Here is a 17,307-nt window from a genome sequence, read left to right as displayed (position 1 = left end):
AATTTCTACCTAGGTTTATATATTTTGTGATTTTAGAAGTAGTCATAATAGCTACTAGAATTAAATGTCGACAGTTCTTGAATGATTTCATTAGGTGAAATGTTTTTGAAAAGTGGCTGGTCAACATTTAAATAAATAAATAACCCTGTAGACTTTTTTTTTAAAAATTAGTAATAAGGCATCAACAGGTATGTACTTTTAGAGGATACTCTTGACACTGTCATCAAACCATTTTAAGTCATGTTGGCTATTTAAGGTCTAAAAAAAATGAATATGTAACATCAAATATTTTAAAATCCTTTATTTGGCATAAAATAGTTGAATAAGACAATTTTGTTAACATGTTTGGATTTATAACAATAAAACACATAAATAAATGCATTGTGTGCCAGTATTATAACATCACAACAAAGCAGTTTCTTTACTTTTTTATTCATCGTGTAGACCACATTGTCATGGTAACAAAAAGCTAGGGGGAGATAACCACCATAACAAAAATAGTTTACTTTCATTCTCGTAGACAGACTCTATAGGACATTCACGTTCGATCTAGTTACATTTAGGGACAAGACATGGAAATAAACACATTTTAGGTCTTGTTGAACCATCAAGATGTTTGGGAACAGTACCAGGCACACACAAAAAAAAAAAAGAAGCGGCAGACAGAGAAAGTGATGGCAAGACAACTTAATATTTATGTACAGGCCCGCCATTGAAAGACAGAGAGTAATGGAGAAAGACGGTTCAACAGACTAAGAGATAGGTGAAGGTTCAAGCAGAACTGCGCGAGTACTGCATTGCGCAACTAAAAAGTAAAAGACTAAAAAATTGATGATAGGCTAAATTAGTGTGTGTGGATAATTGTATTCATCCGCCGCCACAACAGTAGATCTATAAAGGCACTCTACTACCGGTCAGTTGGCCGGACAGGTGAAGTTTAAAAAATATATTTCTAATGAATGTTTAAAAAAAAATTGCTTTTCACTTAGGCCTATAGAGATCTAAATCTCGTATTTAAAACAACAACCAAAAAACCAGTAATATAATTTTAATAGGCCTAAATTGTCAGTATCACATTTAAAGACCGCATCACAAACGAAGAGATTACAGACAGGGTTACAGAAGCCATTGGACCCCATGATGACCTGCAAACTAGTGTAAAAAAAGCAAACTAAAACTCTATGGCCATATTACAAGATCTTCGGGGCTCGCAAAGATCTTCCTTCAGGGAACAGTACCAGGAAAAAGAAGAAGAGGCAGACAGAGAAAGCGATGGTAAGACAACATAAAAGAATGGACGGGCCTGCCATTGAAAGAGATTCTACCCAAGACAAAAGGCAGAGAGGGATGGAGTAAGACGTTCGACAAATCTTGCATGGTGCCCCAACGGTCCAGCAGACTAAGGGAAAGGTAAAGGCATAGCTTTTTTGTGACGGTACGCTCGGGTACGGCGTATCGGCACCTTCTTTGAAAAAATTATTACTTTTCTGAGTACCGGCACCTAATCACTGAGTACCGGCACCTAATCACTGAGTACCGGCACCTATTTGTTTTTTTACAAAAAAAAAAGCACTGAGTAAAGTTGTCAGTAATAGAAGAAAGATCCAGATCTCTATTCCTGGAGACGGCAGTGCGTAGCATTACATTAGGTCCCCTATAGTTTAAAAACAAATAAGCCTGTTAAGTAATGTCAGCCTAATAGTTCATAAATCAATTCACCAATCTTTCTCCATCAGGGCATTTGCCAGCTCGGACACCTCATACATACACGATCCAGGTGTGTCGTGATCTGCTATCCCCACTATAACACACGTGTGAGTCTTCTGGGCCACGAGGATCTTTTCTCCGACCCGACCAACCATTTTGTTAGCCCCATGCTTGAAGCAGGTGTACATCTGGGAAAAAACATGTAAAAAAAATTTAATAAACTTCCCCATTCAGACCTAGTGATTTATGAGGCAGATGATGTAAAGGTCATCTGTTTCTATGGCCTACGGTTAACAAGGGTGTCATGTTGTCAGCACAACGACCAAGCGCCTTTACTTTTCCCCAACTAATGTCAGGTATCCATTAGAGCTGGGAGAACTCAGAGCCGCCCTGAAGATCCCGAAAGTAAAAATCCCAGTCTTCACCAGGATTCAAACCCGGGACATGTCGAAGAATGTCATATTGTATAACAATTGAAGAGCTTCGGTTTAAGTCACAAATTGTTCAATTTGAGAAAAATGGCAAAAAATTGTTTTTGTTCCTCTTGATATTTGTTTCTTGTGGGCCATGAACTAAAATTGTTTCCAATCTTGATAAGCAATTTTGCACTGTGCTATCTTAGGATCTGGGGCAATTCTCCATAATTTACTTTTTTTGTTTGTCAATCTACGAAAAGTGTCAAGACCATTGGACCAGTCGATTTTTTCAAAGGCACAATGTACACATATCAACACTTCAACACATGGGAAGTCTTGTCAGAAAATGCGCGGAACATCCTAAATTTATAACTAACTTAATTTTCATTAAAAATGTGACTTCACCTCCTTCTTGAGCTAGTGCTTTCAATTGGTATACGGTATTGGCTTGACATAAATTCGTGTAACGTTTGCAATGTGGACTTTCGAATTGAGTTCATAAAACAGAGGATGCAACACACTTCAACACATCATTTAGCAAAGTTAAAGTTAATGTAACCGCCTCAATGCCATGAAAAGACAGCCACACCAGCTAGCCCACTAATGGACGGTCCCCTTGTGGCGGACTTGTTGGACTGGGGTTGTCAGGTCTCTGTTTCAACTTCATCCCAGAAAAAAAAAATTCCAGGGTAACCCAAGGGGGGCTTTGTTCGCTACCCGTCAAGGGCCTATCTAGCTTCCAATACTGGGCGTTCCTATCTAGACGCCAGGTTGAGGCTAGATACATAATGTCTCACTTTGGGTTCAATCACACTCAAATTTACAGGAGGTGAGGCCCAACGTCGTTTTCATGAACCGGGGCCCACGGGTACCTTGCAACGCCAATGCGTAAACACGAAGCTACTTTTAGGCTAGTCTATACTCTTTCAATTTACAGACATTACTTTAAAAAAAACAAACATTAAAGATTCTTTCCCCCATGCTTAAACACATTCATCAAATCCACCAGCCAACACATGTTGACAAAGCCTTCAGTCAGGCTGTGTGATCACACTCATTGATTAAGTCGCGCATGCGCTCCCACAAGTAAATAGAATTACATACACATGCGAACGGCTGCAAGAGAACTGATTAAAAAACGTTTAGCTAGCCGGTAGTGATGTCACATTTAGCCAACCGTTTTATGTGTCACGTGTTTAGTCATACAATTTAGAGTGCAATTGATCGGTAGCCACAGCATGTTACGTGTTATTGTACGATCCACAGTTGCATCATGTGCTAAGCTTTACCTATCCCTTAGATTGTTGATCCTTTGGGGCACCTCAAATTATCTGTCGACTTTCTTCCACCATTCATCTCTGTACTTTTGCCTTGGATAGAATCTCTTTCAATGACAGGCCTTTCCATTCTTTTAAGTTGTCTTCCCAGTTCCCATCGCTTTCACTTCTTCTTTTTCCTGGTAGGTCTACTGTTCCCTGGAAGAAGGTCTTTGCGAGTCCTGAGGACCTTGTCATATGGCCTGTCCACTCTTTGATATTGTCTCCCCATCGCTTTCCTTGTCTGCTTCTTTTTCCTGGTACTGATCCCTAAAGGAAATGTTTACGAGCTCTGCGGACCTTGTGTATGGCCATAAAGTTTTAGTGTGCGTTTTTTTTGACAGTGGTCAGCAGGTCATCGTGGAAACTGATAGCCAATGTGATTTGTTCCGAATGTCTTCATTTGTGATGCGGTCTTTGTAGGTGATGCCAAGGATCCTTCTATAGAACTTAAAATTCAATGGATAGGATACTTTTCTCAAGTTTTGGATTTAATTAACGCCCAAGATTCGCAACCATATAAGAATGCGTCCATGACCAATGAGCGCATCAGTCTTATTTTAGTGACGAGGACTATCTTATACATTTTTTTTTGAGTTTTGCAAGTGCTGCTGTGGACTGTGCAAATCTGGCCAGTAGTTCAAGTTTGGCTCCTTCTTGTTATCTTATCTTATATAATACAGACGTTAGGGGCCTACTTCAAAAGAAAAAAAAAAGAAGATGATTACGTCCTACGCGTCATGCATTTAGTCATGCATTTTAACCAATGACTTAAATTCTGCAAAGTCACTGGTTTTCCTGGCTGGCTCTGGCAACCCATTCCATGCTCTAATAGCACTAGGGAACAAAGAGCATTTGTACAAATTTGTCCTAGCATATGGAGCGATGAATGTGCCTTTATCTTTGTGTCTTTCTGAGTATTTTATTAGATTTTGTTTTTGTATTTGAAGATTATGGTTCAGTGTTTTATGTATTATTGCTACTTTACTTTTGAGTCTTCTCTACTGAAGGCTTTCTAAATTTAGTGATTTTACTAAAGGTGTTACTCTAGTCAAATGTGAATATTCGTTTGTTATGAATCTCACTGCACTAATATTTTGTGTCTGTTCCAGTTTCTTAATGCTTTCGTGAGTTGAGGTGTCCCAAACAGAGAATGCCTATTCTATTATTGGCGAGATAATGTTCAAGTGACAAATCTCAATTCATATCACATCACGTCCCACTTTCTATAACATCTTGTACATTAATTCTGTCTAGTATCTTTGACTCCGCGTGAATAGAAAGATTATATGGCACTTCACGGCAGTGGCGTAATATTTAATACTTAGTCTTAAAGTAAAACAAAAAATTAGGACATTCATTTGGGGCTCCCTTAAGTGGGAGTCAGGGTGGACTTTCGAATCGAAGTGTAACCCTTAAATTTTTAACGATAAAGAATTGGAACAAGTCATGACTTTGTGTGTAAAAGTTGGCTTGGAAGTAGTCTAGATCTAATAGGGTCAACACACTCAATGTTCATATTATGTCGGCCTTCTGACCTAGAAACGACGTAGTTAGAAACGATTCTTTCAATAGCTTGGCCAATGCATTTAACATACAGATCTGTCGATGAATTGATAAGAGTTATCTTAACACTAGATGTTTACATAGACAAGTTGACACAATAGATGCATACAAATAGTTCTGCTATCCGCACATCCGAGATTTATTTTCGTTGTCGGAAGATTTGTATATTGAGTTTTATTGAGAACATTTTAACATCGGCTAAGTTTGTGGGTAACATAATGATGGGTGTGGGAGAAATAGCGTGTTCAAATATCCAAGGGGACGAAACCCTACACATTTAGCCGTATCTGTGACTATTGAAGGATTAATTTCCCTTGTTGGTTTCAAACAAAATAATTATTAGTTACCAGTAATTAATTATATTATATTATATTTTTTAAAAAATTGTTTCATGTCTTGTATATGCCAATGAATAATTGTGCAAAGTTTCAACTTGATCCAAAAATGGGTGTGGGAAAAAATATCGTGTACAACTTTTTTTTACCAGACAGATAGAGTTAATATAAGCTTCCGTAAAAACATTTTGGCATCTCTGTCGTACATTATTTAGGGCAACTCACCTCTCGTCCGATGTTGAGTTTTAACATAATCTCCTGAGTGTTGCCTGCTGCTTTGATCAGTCCAATGATATCTGCTGTGCTCAAATTCCAAGCTGGCAAGGACAGGATTAAACTGGCTGTGTCTTGATCTATGATGCCAATTTGGGTGATCTTGCCTCGCACCAAGAGTTCTTGCATCAAATTTAAAAGCTGTGCTTTGACTTCTGGCGAAATTTTAGGTCTGTCCGAGTCTAATAATTATATATTTAAAATGTGTTAAAATAATCATACACGTTCTTCAACTGTTAAGTATTGACATTTAATAGAAGAATGTTAGGCAAACCAGCAAATATAGGTCAGTGCTACACGCAGTAGCAATAATAGATAAAGCACTAAACTATAACTTCATAAATACAAAAACAAACTCTGTTAAACAGTATCAGAAAAAACATTACTTGGAGAAACACAAAGATAAAGACACTGATAATATATTTCTTATTCCAAAATTACCCTCTTTCTGACAGTTTCAGACCTTGCGCTCTATGGGCAGATGATGTAAAGGCTAAGTAAAGGTCATCCGTCTTTGTGGCCCACGGTTTACGAGCTAGGTGTCACGTGGCCAGCACAACGACCGACCTAACTAAAGCCAGGTACCCAGAGAGTTGGGTTTACTTAAGGGTGTCCTAAAAATCCCGAAATTCCAAATCCCAGCTTTCACCGAGATTCGAACCCGAGATCCCCCAATTCGAAAGCCAAGCGCCTAACTACTCAGCCACAACGCCGGACTATCTCTTATTCTAAATGCTAAAATAAATTCTTACAAGCGCTTCTTCTTCCCTAGTGCTATTAAAGCATCTGATTGGTTGCCTAAATCAGCCAGGAGAACCAATGACGTAGCAGAGTTTAATTCTCAAATTAACACGCCTAGATTGACACTTGGATGTGCGTAGGACGTAATTATCCCCTGGTAATAAGAAGGAACCCCTGTAATTTATAAGATATAACTAGTACAGATTAAATATCTTCTCTTTTGAAAGAGTGTTTGAAATGTATAAGATTTGAACTAAAAGAGACAGTTGCTCTTTAGTTCGCTTTCTTGAGATATATTAGATATTTTTAAAAAGATCGAATCATTGATAGCAACTATTCAAATAAAATTATCGAGTAAACAACTAAATACAATCATCTAACAGCTTACTAAATACAATCATCTAACAGCTTACTAAATACAATCATCTAAAAGCTTACTAAATACAATCATCGAGCTGCTATTAAAAAAAAATCACCAAGGAACTATCTACAATTACAAAAGCTACTTTGATGAATCGAAAATTGGCAAAGACGCCCTACCCTTGGCATTTGACACACCACTCAGATCAGTGGCGTATCTAGGGTGGGGGGATGGGGGATGAGTGTTCGAATTTTTTTTACATTCAATATTAAAAATTACGCCATTATCTCATGTCATGATGCGAATATCAAAATGCAGGGGCCCCTAAAGAGGTCAAGCCCCCCCCCCCCCCCGATCTCCTCAGTGATGGTAAATCCTTAGCTACGCCACTGACTCATATCCGCCTATACAAGTCTGTTACCAAGCTGCCCTACTAGCTATATAACTGCTTTACACAAATCTCCAAACTCAGCATCTTAATGTACCAAAACCGCCCGAACACTATAAAACAAATATCCACCACAGCTGTTCAAGCATGTAGTTATTTCCCTTACTTAATGTAAAACGTAAATTATTTATCGATGTAACCGATGTTGTTACCAAGATGGCGTCAGAATAACCATTTTGCCGGTATAACCATAGACATAGAATATATATAGATACTATATAGATCTATAGTAGAACTTAGTTCTACTTTGACTCTCTAATTAATGACACTATGTTGATTAACACTTAGCAGCTCTGCTTAAAAAAGATTTAACCAAGATTTTAAAGATGTGTATACATCACCTTCTTCTTGAATGGTTGATACCCTTTTCATTAAGGCGGAGCTTTGTCTCTTTGGAAGTGAATTTTTGCCACGGAGAGTTCCGTAATTTCTCAACGACGTTGTGTCATCGTCAGAGAAGGTCAACTCCCGGAGCAGTTTTTTAGGCTTCTCCGACTTGGAGGTGGAGGGAAGCCTCATAGACTGAGATCTTCCGACTGGACGAGAGGACTGCAGAGCCAGACGTAGGTCACTGTTCGGGTCCAAATACGGAACAAGAGAATTGCTACGCCCTCTCGTGGTGCCCGCGTTTACTTCCGGCTTCTTGCTGCTAAACAGCGATGGAAGCTTTCGTATTTTGACAGGTTGAGATGATCCCTCTGTTTGGCATATCTCCGTGTGCTGAGGTGATAACGGAGCTGGGTGAAACGTAATGTCGTTATCAGTAACATGGCAAGCCTGTTGCTTGGATACATACATGTCACCGTAGCCAAGATTTTCTTGATTTTCGATTACAGAAGAACTATCCGAGACGCATCGAAAATTACTGCTGATGACGTCATCGTGATGAAATAGGTCCACGTTGCTGGCGGGATCTGCGCTTCGCTGAGGGTGTTCAGCGAATGTGCAGGAGCCGTAGTTGATGTCTTTAAAGCGCGCAATTTCATTAATTTCAGAGGCGAGGCCCGAAGTGACATCCCCCTGCGAGTATTTGGGTTTATTGGGGCTCACGGCGCCCTGTCTATGCCCATTACTAGTCCCCACTTTCAGTTCATCTTTAGTTGAATATTTGGATGTTTGGGTTTGAGCAGGCGATGCCTCAACCGTTCTCGCACAGCTGACCTGAATGAGAATCTCATCTGCTTCAAACGCCCTGTTTTCATGAGCCTTGTCTTCGACATTCTCTTCTGCGATGCCTTGTCTCTTTGCTTTTTGCGCGTCCATCTTTAGCGGCTCTTTTACAGCATGGCTGGTGACGGTCGTTGTCCCTGGCGTGCTTTCATGAGCACGTGACCTCGCGGGCTTCTCTGGTTGGATGAGATGTGTCTTGGCGTGCTCTTTTTCCTTTCTCAACGATTTTTTCACATCCGTGTGTGAAATTTGTCGAGCTCTTGTTTGGTCTGCCATGTTGACTTCATGTGAGGTACTGCCGGAAATGACCTTTGTGCTGTCTCGTGACGCAGGTCTCACGCTTGTCTTGGTTCCTTTGGGGACGTCTTTGTGTTCGGACGTTTTTGTCTGATCCTCTTTTTTAGAAGGATGTTTAATTTCTTTGCCCACGTCATCGTGAAGAACCTGAAACGGTTTCGTCTGCCTTCGTTTTTGGAGTGACTTGTCCATGATTACCTTTCATGTGGATCTTGTAGTCCCTGTAGAAATTAATGAATTAATTTTTTTTTTAAAAGCTACCTTTAAGATAATTGTCATGGGTTTTTGGATTTGCACTAAGCATTCATCATAATCAAACTCCGTTTGAGAGTCTTGAGAGGCTCAAATCCTCTTTTGCAAAAGCCCTGGACAGAAACCCTGCTGTTTTGCGTAGACTCAAAAAAAAAACCCCAAAGATTTACTGCTGCAGGGGTAAACGACTGTATGGAAAATACGAAAAACATGCATAGATGTAACCCTGCCGGACCAAGTAGTTTTGCGTAGTACATATATGTCACCATAAGGTTGAGAATATGTGGTTTCCTAGACCTGTTGAGACGGATGGAGATCAACAAGTCTGGGGCAGTCAAACATGAGACACAGCGAGGGCACCGTGAGTCAAAATTTGGCCGTAGCATTAATTTACATTTTACTATTTGAAACGTTTTGAAGAAGGTCTTTAAGTAGCTTTAAAACAATTTTAATATATAGATAATTCAGAAGAAAATGGAGACACTGGAATACAGACAAGTTAAATATAAACAAGTAGGTCCTAACTCTTTTTTTTTTTAAAGACAATTCCTTCTTTATGAAACTGATTACATTTTGTAAGAGTGATTACTTTACTCTTAATAACTCATGAATGAAACATTAAACAAGCAGTAGATAAAAAAACAACTTTAAAAAACAAACAAACAAAAAAAACAACAACTTATATAAGGGAAACAACCGCTATTTACTGCCATTTGTCTGAAAATTACTAGGTGTAGCGTCCATTCTGCTATATACAAAAAATTTATTAATAAGTGCTAAATGATTAGCTAATAGGTTCATTTTTTTTTAATAGATGTATATATTGTCATCGACTATGAATTAATTATATGCAAAATTTCAACTTGATCCGAGAATGGGAAATGTGAGAAAAACGTGTCAAGACGAAATAAGGGGATTAAATCCATATATACATCCACATCTCTCATTAAGTAGAATTTATTCCCCTTATTTCGATATCAAACAAAATAATTAATCACCAAGAACTAATTAACTAACTGATTAATCTTTTAAATTGATTCATGACAATACTCTAGTCTAGAATACTGGTTCTAGTTAGTGTTATGGTATACAACTATACAAGATTCTTGTTTGGTCCTGTTAATGACTTCTTTGTTCAAGATATATATCTCCTCACCAAATTTAATTATAAGATGATTTAATTATATTTTGAAAAATTATAACTGTCAAATCAGAGTTTTCCCCCGTGTAGCCAATTATTTGCTTGTATTTTATTTTCCAAAAGATATAGATACATAAAATATCGAATTTCTAGGAAAATCGTTAGAGCCATTTTCAAGATCCCTTTCCACACACCCAGGCAGGTTTAGGTTCCACCCATTAGAGTTTGGAAAATTAAATCAAGGAATTATAAAACTACTTTAAAACAAGCAAAATATAACAAATCCTTTGAAACAACAAAGTTTATCTAAAGGGGAAGAACTCCGCCCTTAAAACTATATATATGAATAATGTACAAGTTATTTCCCTTATTCAATATGAAACAAAATAATTAATTACCAATAATAAATTGACTAATGGAGAATTTTTGTTTATTGATTTGTGTTTTGTTAGGTATAATAAATAATTGTTTAAAGTATCAACTTGATCGGAGAATGCGTGAGGGAGAAATAGCGTTAACGATTATTTAATGGGACTAAACCCAACACATTTAAATATATCTGTGTATCAAACAAAATAATTAATTACCAGTAGGCCCAATTAACTATCAAATTAGTTATTTTTATTGATTCATGTCTTGTCTATGCCAATAAATAATTGTGCGAAGTTTCAACTTGATTCGAGAATGGGTGTGAGAGAAATAAAGTGTACACACCTTTTACCACACAGACAGACAGAGTTGATAGAAGCTTTGTAAAAACTTGCTTATAGGCTACTGAGTGGCAAGATATTAATTGTTTTGAATCCATGGTAAAATTTAATTTTTAAAATTAACTTAACCATTTTCTTGCAATGCTATATATAAAAGGGGTATACTATTTGGTTTATTTACTTTTCTGAGATCTGAGAGCACTATTAGAATTTGCCAAGTCAGTGTATGTGTTTTGTCATCTTAATGGTAATTTTGGTTCATCTTTATTTTGGATGAAATTTGTTGAGATAGGCATATTAATAACTATACGCAATTGCGTACATTAGCCTCCTGGTATTGCGACTTTTATCAGTCTGATATTTTACATGTTGATAAGAGTAGGCCTACCATTCACGATTTGATTACCAAAAACTTTGCACGTATCTGAATTCTAACTCAAGCCTCCACGATATAAGACCCACGTATTTTTCCACTGAGGTATTAAAATACTTATAAAAATAGAATAGCCTATTGTTAAAAGTTTTAACGAACGACCTAATTCTCCACCTCATTGTGATTATTTTCACGGGTCACGCTGATTTAGTACATTTTCCATGTAAAACAATTTAATTTAATTTAGAACATTAATTAATTACTCGTTGATTAACTTATTGTTTAATTGTTTTACTGATTCATGTGTTGTCATCGACAATAAATAATTGTGCAAAGTTTCAACTTGATTCGAGAATGATAAGTGGGAATGATAACTTGTAAAAGATTTTTACCTGACGGACAGATGAATGATAAAAAGTCACACAAACCGGCAAATTCTTAAAGATTAAATCCAACGCTGTAGATTTATGCAAAATAGAAACGCCTTAAAAAAAAAAAAAAAGAAGTCCTTTACTTACCTTGTAGCATATAGAGTAAAGGGAGGAAAGATAAAGACAAAAATTGACGGAGTTCACACTGGATGCAACGTAAAGGATTTCAGAAGCCAGAAACAGGAGATAAAGGAACAGGACATAAAGAGTAGGCTACATCAGCCAGCTTAAGGGAGATCTAGGTGATGCTACTTTTGCTACTATTTTTACTTTTATCAACAGACGATATCAAAATTTAAAATCTCAAGTGAAATGCCTCGTCTCCACAAGGACTCGAACGCAAGACTATCATCTCTATTAGATATAGGGCCTACTTTATTCATCATAGCCTATCGACATTATTTACAACAAAATAAACTCACCCGATGAATGAATCCAGTTTCAGATTCGAGTCGTTTTATCACACTAACACGTGACTTTTTTTTTTTGGGGGGGGGGAGCCCTGTATTTTATTTCCACTGGTAAATGTGTTATGGCTCCAGCTAGTCAGGAACACACACTAGATCTACCTATTTCAAACTACAGGCTTCACACAATAGTTGGCAACAGTTGGCCAGGTGACGAAAGAATTCATCAATAAGCAAACCGAGAATTCATTATTCGAAATTTTATTTTTACCTTCTTTCTGTCATTGAGATGAATGTTACATACGAGATTGTCTGAGCTTAATTTAGAATGGGATGTAGCGGCGCATCTATAAAATAGTATTCGCTAGGGCGGCAAGAACCTTATATTTTCACCTGTATTCGACTTTCCGGCTTCAATTTCTTTCAACCTTAAAAAAATGTTTCTATAAAAAAATTAGGCTACTGTATTTTTAGTGTAGCCTATTTTGCCTTACTAGAATTTACCTTCTAAAACTATTCCCCACATTTTCCTTCTTCACACAACAATTAAATTAATCTGTTGTTTTTTTTTTAACATTAGGGGCGTCATAAGAGTGTCAATAAGACCAGATTGTGTATTAAATGCGATTGGTTGTATGCATAGACGTATATTAATATGTCTTTCAACCATCACGTGTTCTGATGGGGTAATTTAGATCTATTAATCACGGCGAAACTGCTTCTACTGACAATTTCTACCTGTCGCCTTTAACCAGATAGCTTCGGTGAGATGGAACTCGTCTGTCTAGTAAGGCGAGTCTCCTAGGAGATGGACTCTCTGATTTCAGACCTCCGCTGCTTTGCGATACTAATGAGCTATAACTCTTACAAGAATTAGAAGTGGGGACTATCAATTATGGTATTCTCTCAAAAAGAGCCGAAAGACCATGCAATGAGTTTAGTGCTAAACGTAATACATGTCATTCTTTGGATCACAGGGGCGCGATGGCTGAGTGGTTAAGCGCTTGGCTTCTGAACTTACAGTCTTGAGTTCAAATCAGGGTGAAGACTGGATTTTTAAATCGCCCCTGAGTCCACCCAACTCTAATGGGGGGTACTTGACTGGACAGGATCACAGTGCTGTACTTACTGTAAGCTTACTAACTAATAACCCTCTTGTGATTTGTTTCTTTACTACAAGACAAAAAAAAAATAAAACAAGAATAAGTAGAGAACATTAGAATATATATACAATTAACATTTAGTCTTTGATTCTTAATACCTTTCTAAACTCCAGCCACCTTCACCTATCCCTTAGTTTGTTGGACCGTTGGGGCACCATACAAGATCTGTTTCTCCATTCCTCTCTGTCTTTGGCCTTGGATAGAATCTCTTTCAATGGCAGGACCGTCCATTTTTTAAAATTCTGTCTTCCCATCGCGATTCAACAACAGACAACCTTGCACGCGCTAGACAACACCTTAGACCACTGCGAGACTGCAACCTATGCGACCGCAGTGGGTCACGCACTTTCGTAGCACCCGCGCTAATGTATATTATTAAATTAAATCATTTTATATCTTATAACAGATTTCTCGCGGCCTCCCGATTTACAAGGAGCTCCTGAAAATCTCCTGAAAATGCAAAATATACGAAAAAGTCCTGAAAATCTCCGGAAATTATTAAAATCTTTTGAAAACTCATAAAAATCTCCAGAAATATAGACAAAATGGTCATTTTTGGGTGTCATTCGATATGGAAAACGCCAGTCTTACGCGCGATAAAAAAAAGCATTATATAATTCCAACTAATGATGGAATCTGGTGAAAGAAGCTTCTCGCGCCTCAAACTAAAGAAGAATTATTTGAGGTCAACAATTCTCAAGGATAGATTGAAATATTTGGTAATTCTTACTATTGAGCGTGATCTATGTAGGAAACATAATTTTTATGATAGGCCTATGACTTCGCTACAAGCAAGACTTTTAAAGTAATTCTGTACGTAGTAAAGTATTAATAAAATGCAAATATGAATTTATTTTCTAATACAAACTCTTAATTTTCACTTATTATCCGTATCCCTACCCAAACTGGGCCCTGCGCAATCCGTTTCGCTTAGGGACCCGCAATGGTTAAGTCCGGCCCTGTTTTTTAGTGACGGGTTAATACAGAGAAGATTACTTTTTCTCTTCCCCCCCCCCCTCTATTTTTTCGCCGCGAAAGTTCGTGGGGCAACTCTAGTCCGACTTGCAGAATAAAATAAAGTTATCTCTCCATGATGCGTGTCCCGCATGGTCGGGAGACGAAAAGAATTATATATATTGATACTAGTATCTAGTTCGTATGGTGGCAGTCCAAATGGAGGTATGTGTGACCTTGCACCTCTGAGCCGAGCCTACAATTTAATGCAGCGTTATAGCAAATATATACATACCTGTATTGTTGTCATGTATGAAGATAGCATATCACAGGGGCTTCGCCGCTTGGTGGTGATTCATGAGTGAGAATCAATAAGGCAACAGGTGGAGGTGGGGATACATTACACATTCCAACCTTTAAGTTAGGCTTACCGGAACTTGTTTACAATAAGAATCTTTCAACCCTTGAACTTTATCATGTGATATCAATACACGTGTAAATATAGCTTTAAGGGAATTCTGAGCTTAGGTCTCAAACGGTTGTAAATGGACCTCATTCACCAATCGTAAACAAACAACATTTAGTCACGTGATAATATTGACAAAACAACGGAAAAAAAACTGTCACGTGATAGCCACTGTGTATTAAAATTAGATCGTAATTTGTATATAAGAGATAGAGAATCACGTGGCTAAATGTTGTTTGTTTACGATTGGTGAAAGAGGTCCATTAACAACCAAAACACAACACAGAGCAAGTTCTATGCAAAATAAGCATCACCTAAAATTAATTAATAGACAAAAATAGCCCTTTTTTCAATTACAGAAGATAAATATCCACACAATGTATCACTATTAAACTCAATCTAACTATGACTGCCATCATGCAAGAGGCTTGCTTAACAGTGAGTAAGTAGGCCTTATAGCAGGGCCGGTCTTAGGTAACTGGAGGCCCTGGGCAAAGTGAATAGGGAGGCCACAAATGAAATAGAAAAGCAAAAAAAAAAAAAAAAAAAAAATAATAATAACACCTAAAAACGCAATGAATTATAAATTCATAAATAAAATAAATTATAAATTTCTAAATCAACAAATGCATTAAATTCATATAGCGCCGATAACACTAGTGTGCTTCAAGGTAGATTCATGATCACCAGTCTAGTAACAACGTTTCGACATTTCACCAAAAGGAAGAAACAATGGTCTACTAACATATGTGTAGTCTAACAAGTAGATCTAAACATCAGTGAATAAACCTAGAAACCGAGTAGAGTATGAAGACAGAGCCAAGTGAAGATCTAATACTTCTCGATATAATAATTTAATTCATTTTGCTGAAATAAAAAAGGCGAATATGACCCATAAAATACTGTGCAACTTTGTGTATTGAAGCTAGTCGCAAGTTTTGAGTAAACAAAACTGTGTAGAATGTTTGGAACAATAAAGTAGATCTATTTCATCGTCCTACGTTTCGTTTGTAAGAAAAAAAATATATCACTTACATTTTGTAAAACCGCTAATCAGCTTTGGCATCTGAAACGCAATATTATTTATTGATCGGTCGTTTATTGATTTAATAATCACACAATATTCTCTCAGAGGTATATTAATATTAATCTGTAGGTCAGTGAACAGACTCCATCTGTTGCCAGGTAAGCTAGAAGTACATCGCTGCAGTTCTAATCGTTGTTGCTGATTAAAAAGTTGTTCATGTTTAGTTAATGGCGTCTATAGATAGGCATGTATATGGATGGCTGCCTGGTCGTGCGGTAGGATTGTCGTTCGGTCGTCTCGATGGTGCCGGGTTCATACCCTGCCCGCTGCAATCCCCCGTCGTCCTGCGGGAGATTTGGGCTGGGATGTAAGCCTAATACCGGTATACATAATCTAATCTTCAACTCTGAAGGAACATACACAATATGTAAAACAAACATAAAAGTGGTTTGGTTTCGTTTTATTAACTAAGTACAGGACCTACTTTTATATCAATCGAAACTAATGGAACGCTGATTAAACAAAAAGTTGCCATTCACTCCCTTAGGTACCGGTACACAGTAGATCGGCTTTCATATGCTATTTAAGAATGAAACGGGTTGCCTGAATCAGCCAGGAAAACCACTGTTGTAGCCGAGTTTTAAATCTCTTATTAACATGTACGACTAGATCATACACGGATACGCGTATCACGCAATAATTTGTTTTGAACGAAGGTGTGAGGTGAATAAATTGTTAACTAGAATAGGGAATTATTCTTAACTAGTAACATTTTCCTTATGAACTTGCAAACAAATGGTCATAATTACCATTCAAAATGTAAAGGCCTGAGCTTTCAATAATGTTACTACAACAAAACTGATACATAAGTGTAGAAACTTTCTATAGAAACAACAGAAAGAAAAGTAATCAAAAAAATAAATAAAAAATAAGCGCCAGTACGTCTCTGTGATGTTAGGAAACTAACATACAAAAGTTCATTTGAGTTTTCCCAGCAAATCGTGAGAAACTTTTATTTTTTATTATTTTCTTGTCCACCCATAACTAAATTCTTCTATGATTTATCTCCCCTGGTCTAGATAAAAGGTACTGGCTCTCACGGGACAAAACTCGGCTTAAAACATAAAACTAGCTTCTCTATGGTTAAGTTTTGACCGCTCGGACGGGCGACTAACGACACAATGGACGCTGCACCAGCGCTACACACAGCAGCTTAATAACTAGTCACACCTCCCCCACCTCCACCTGTAGGATAGGCGCCGCCCTAAGAACAGACTCGACAGAGACATAATGTTTCAAAGTCCCTACTCACACGGTAGGCAACGAATATAAACAATAAATCAGACCTGACGCCTGACATCTCCGGTATATAGATACTTGTGAGAAAATCAGCCATCTTTCTTGCCCACCCGTTCAACAAAAAGTTTCAATAACTCAGTCCTATTGATATAAAGAGAGACCCAAAAACATTTCAATATAGGCCCGCTAAAATGAATGCTGTCTCCGCTGATAAAGAATTTTTTTTTTAGTATTCTTAGAGACCAACGGCCTGGTTGCTGTAACTTGTTGCTGGTAACGCTTTATCAACGTAGACCCGCAGTTGCCTACATCTGCCAGATCTCATTGAAAAGCTGAGTCCGAAGACGACCACACCAGATACCCTTCCCCTATTACAAACCTATCAGCGAAAAGGCATTGCCTACTGCCTACAGAATATTGCCCAATATCTACTGCCCACTGCTTAGAGCAACCT

At 37.6% G+C, this 17,307-nt stretch overlaps 1 protein-coding gene across 5 annotated transcripts; it reads right to left on the bottom strand.

The window, feature by feature from the left end:
- Positions 1–286: 286 nt before the first annotated feature.
- LOC106061881 (uncharacterized) lies at positions 287–15,803 on the bottom strand. Of its 5 annotated transcripts, none has more exons than XM_056030455.1 (4): positions 15,563–15,803; positions 7,505–8,851; positions 5,566–5,795; positions 287–1,895 (listed from the first exon to the last, which is right to left on the bottom strand). In XM_056030455.1, exons 2-4 carry the CDS (start codon positions 8,820–8,822, stop codon positions 1,716–1,718), a joined length of 1,728 nt encoding a protein of 575 aa, XP_055886430.1. In that variant the 5' UTR covers positions 8,823–8,851; positions 15,563–15,803; the 3' UTR covers positions 287–1,715. The 5 variants fall into 5 exon arrangements, with proteins under 5 accessions (XP_055886430.1, XP_055886432.1, XP_013075565.2 ...); XM_056030457.1 differs by lacking the exon at positions 15,563–15,803 and adding an exon at positions 14,357–14,501; XM_013220111.2 differs by lacking the exon at positions 15,563–15,803 and adding an exon at positions 11,960–12,149.
- Between the last annotated feature and the right edge of the window lie 1,504 nt (positions 15,804–17,307).

This window comes from Biomphalaria glabrata, chromosome 5 (genome assembly GCF_947242115.1).
Source record: "Biomphalaria glabrata chromosome 5, xgBioGlab47.1, whole genome shotgun sequence".
In the NCBI taxonomy this organism is placed as follows: domain Eukaryota; kingdom Metazoa; phylum Mollusca; class Gastropoda; family Planorbidae; genus Biomphalaria; species Biomphalaria glabrata.
This window is presented reverse-complemented; position numbering and strand designations above follow the sequence as displayed.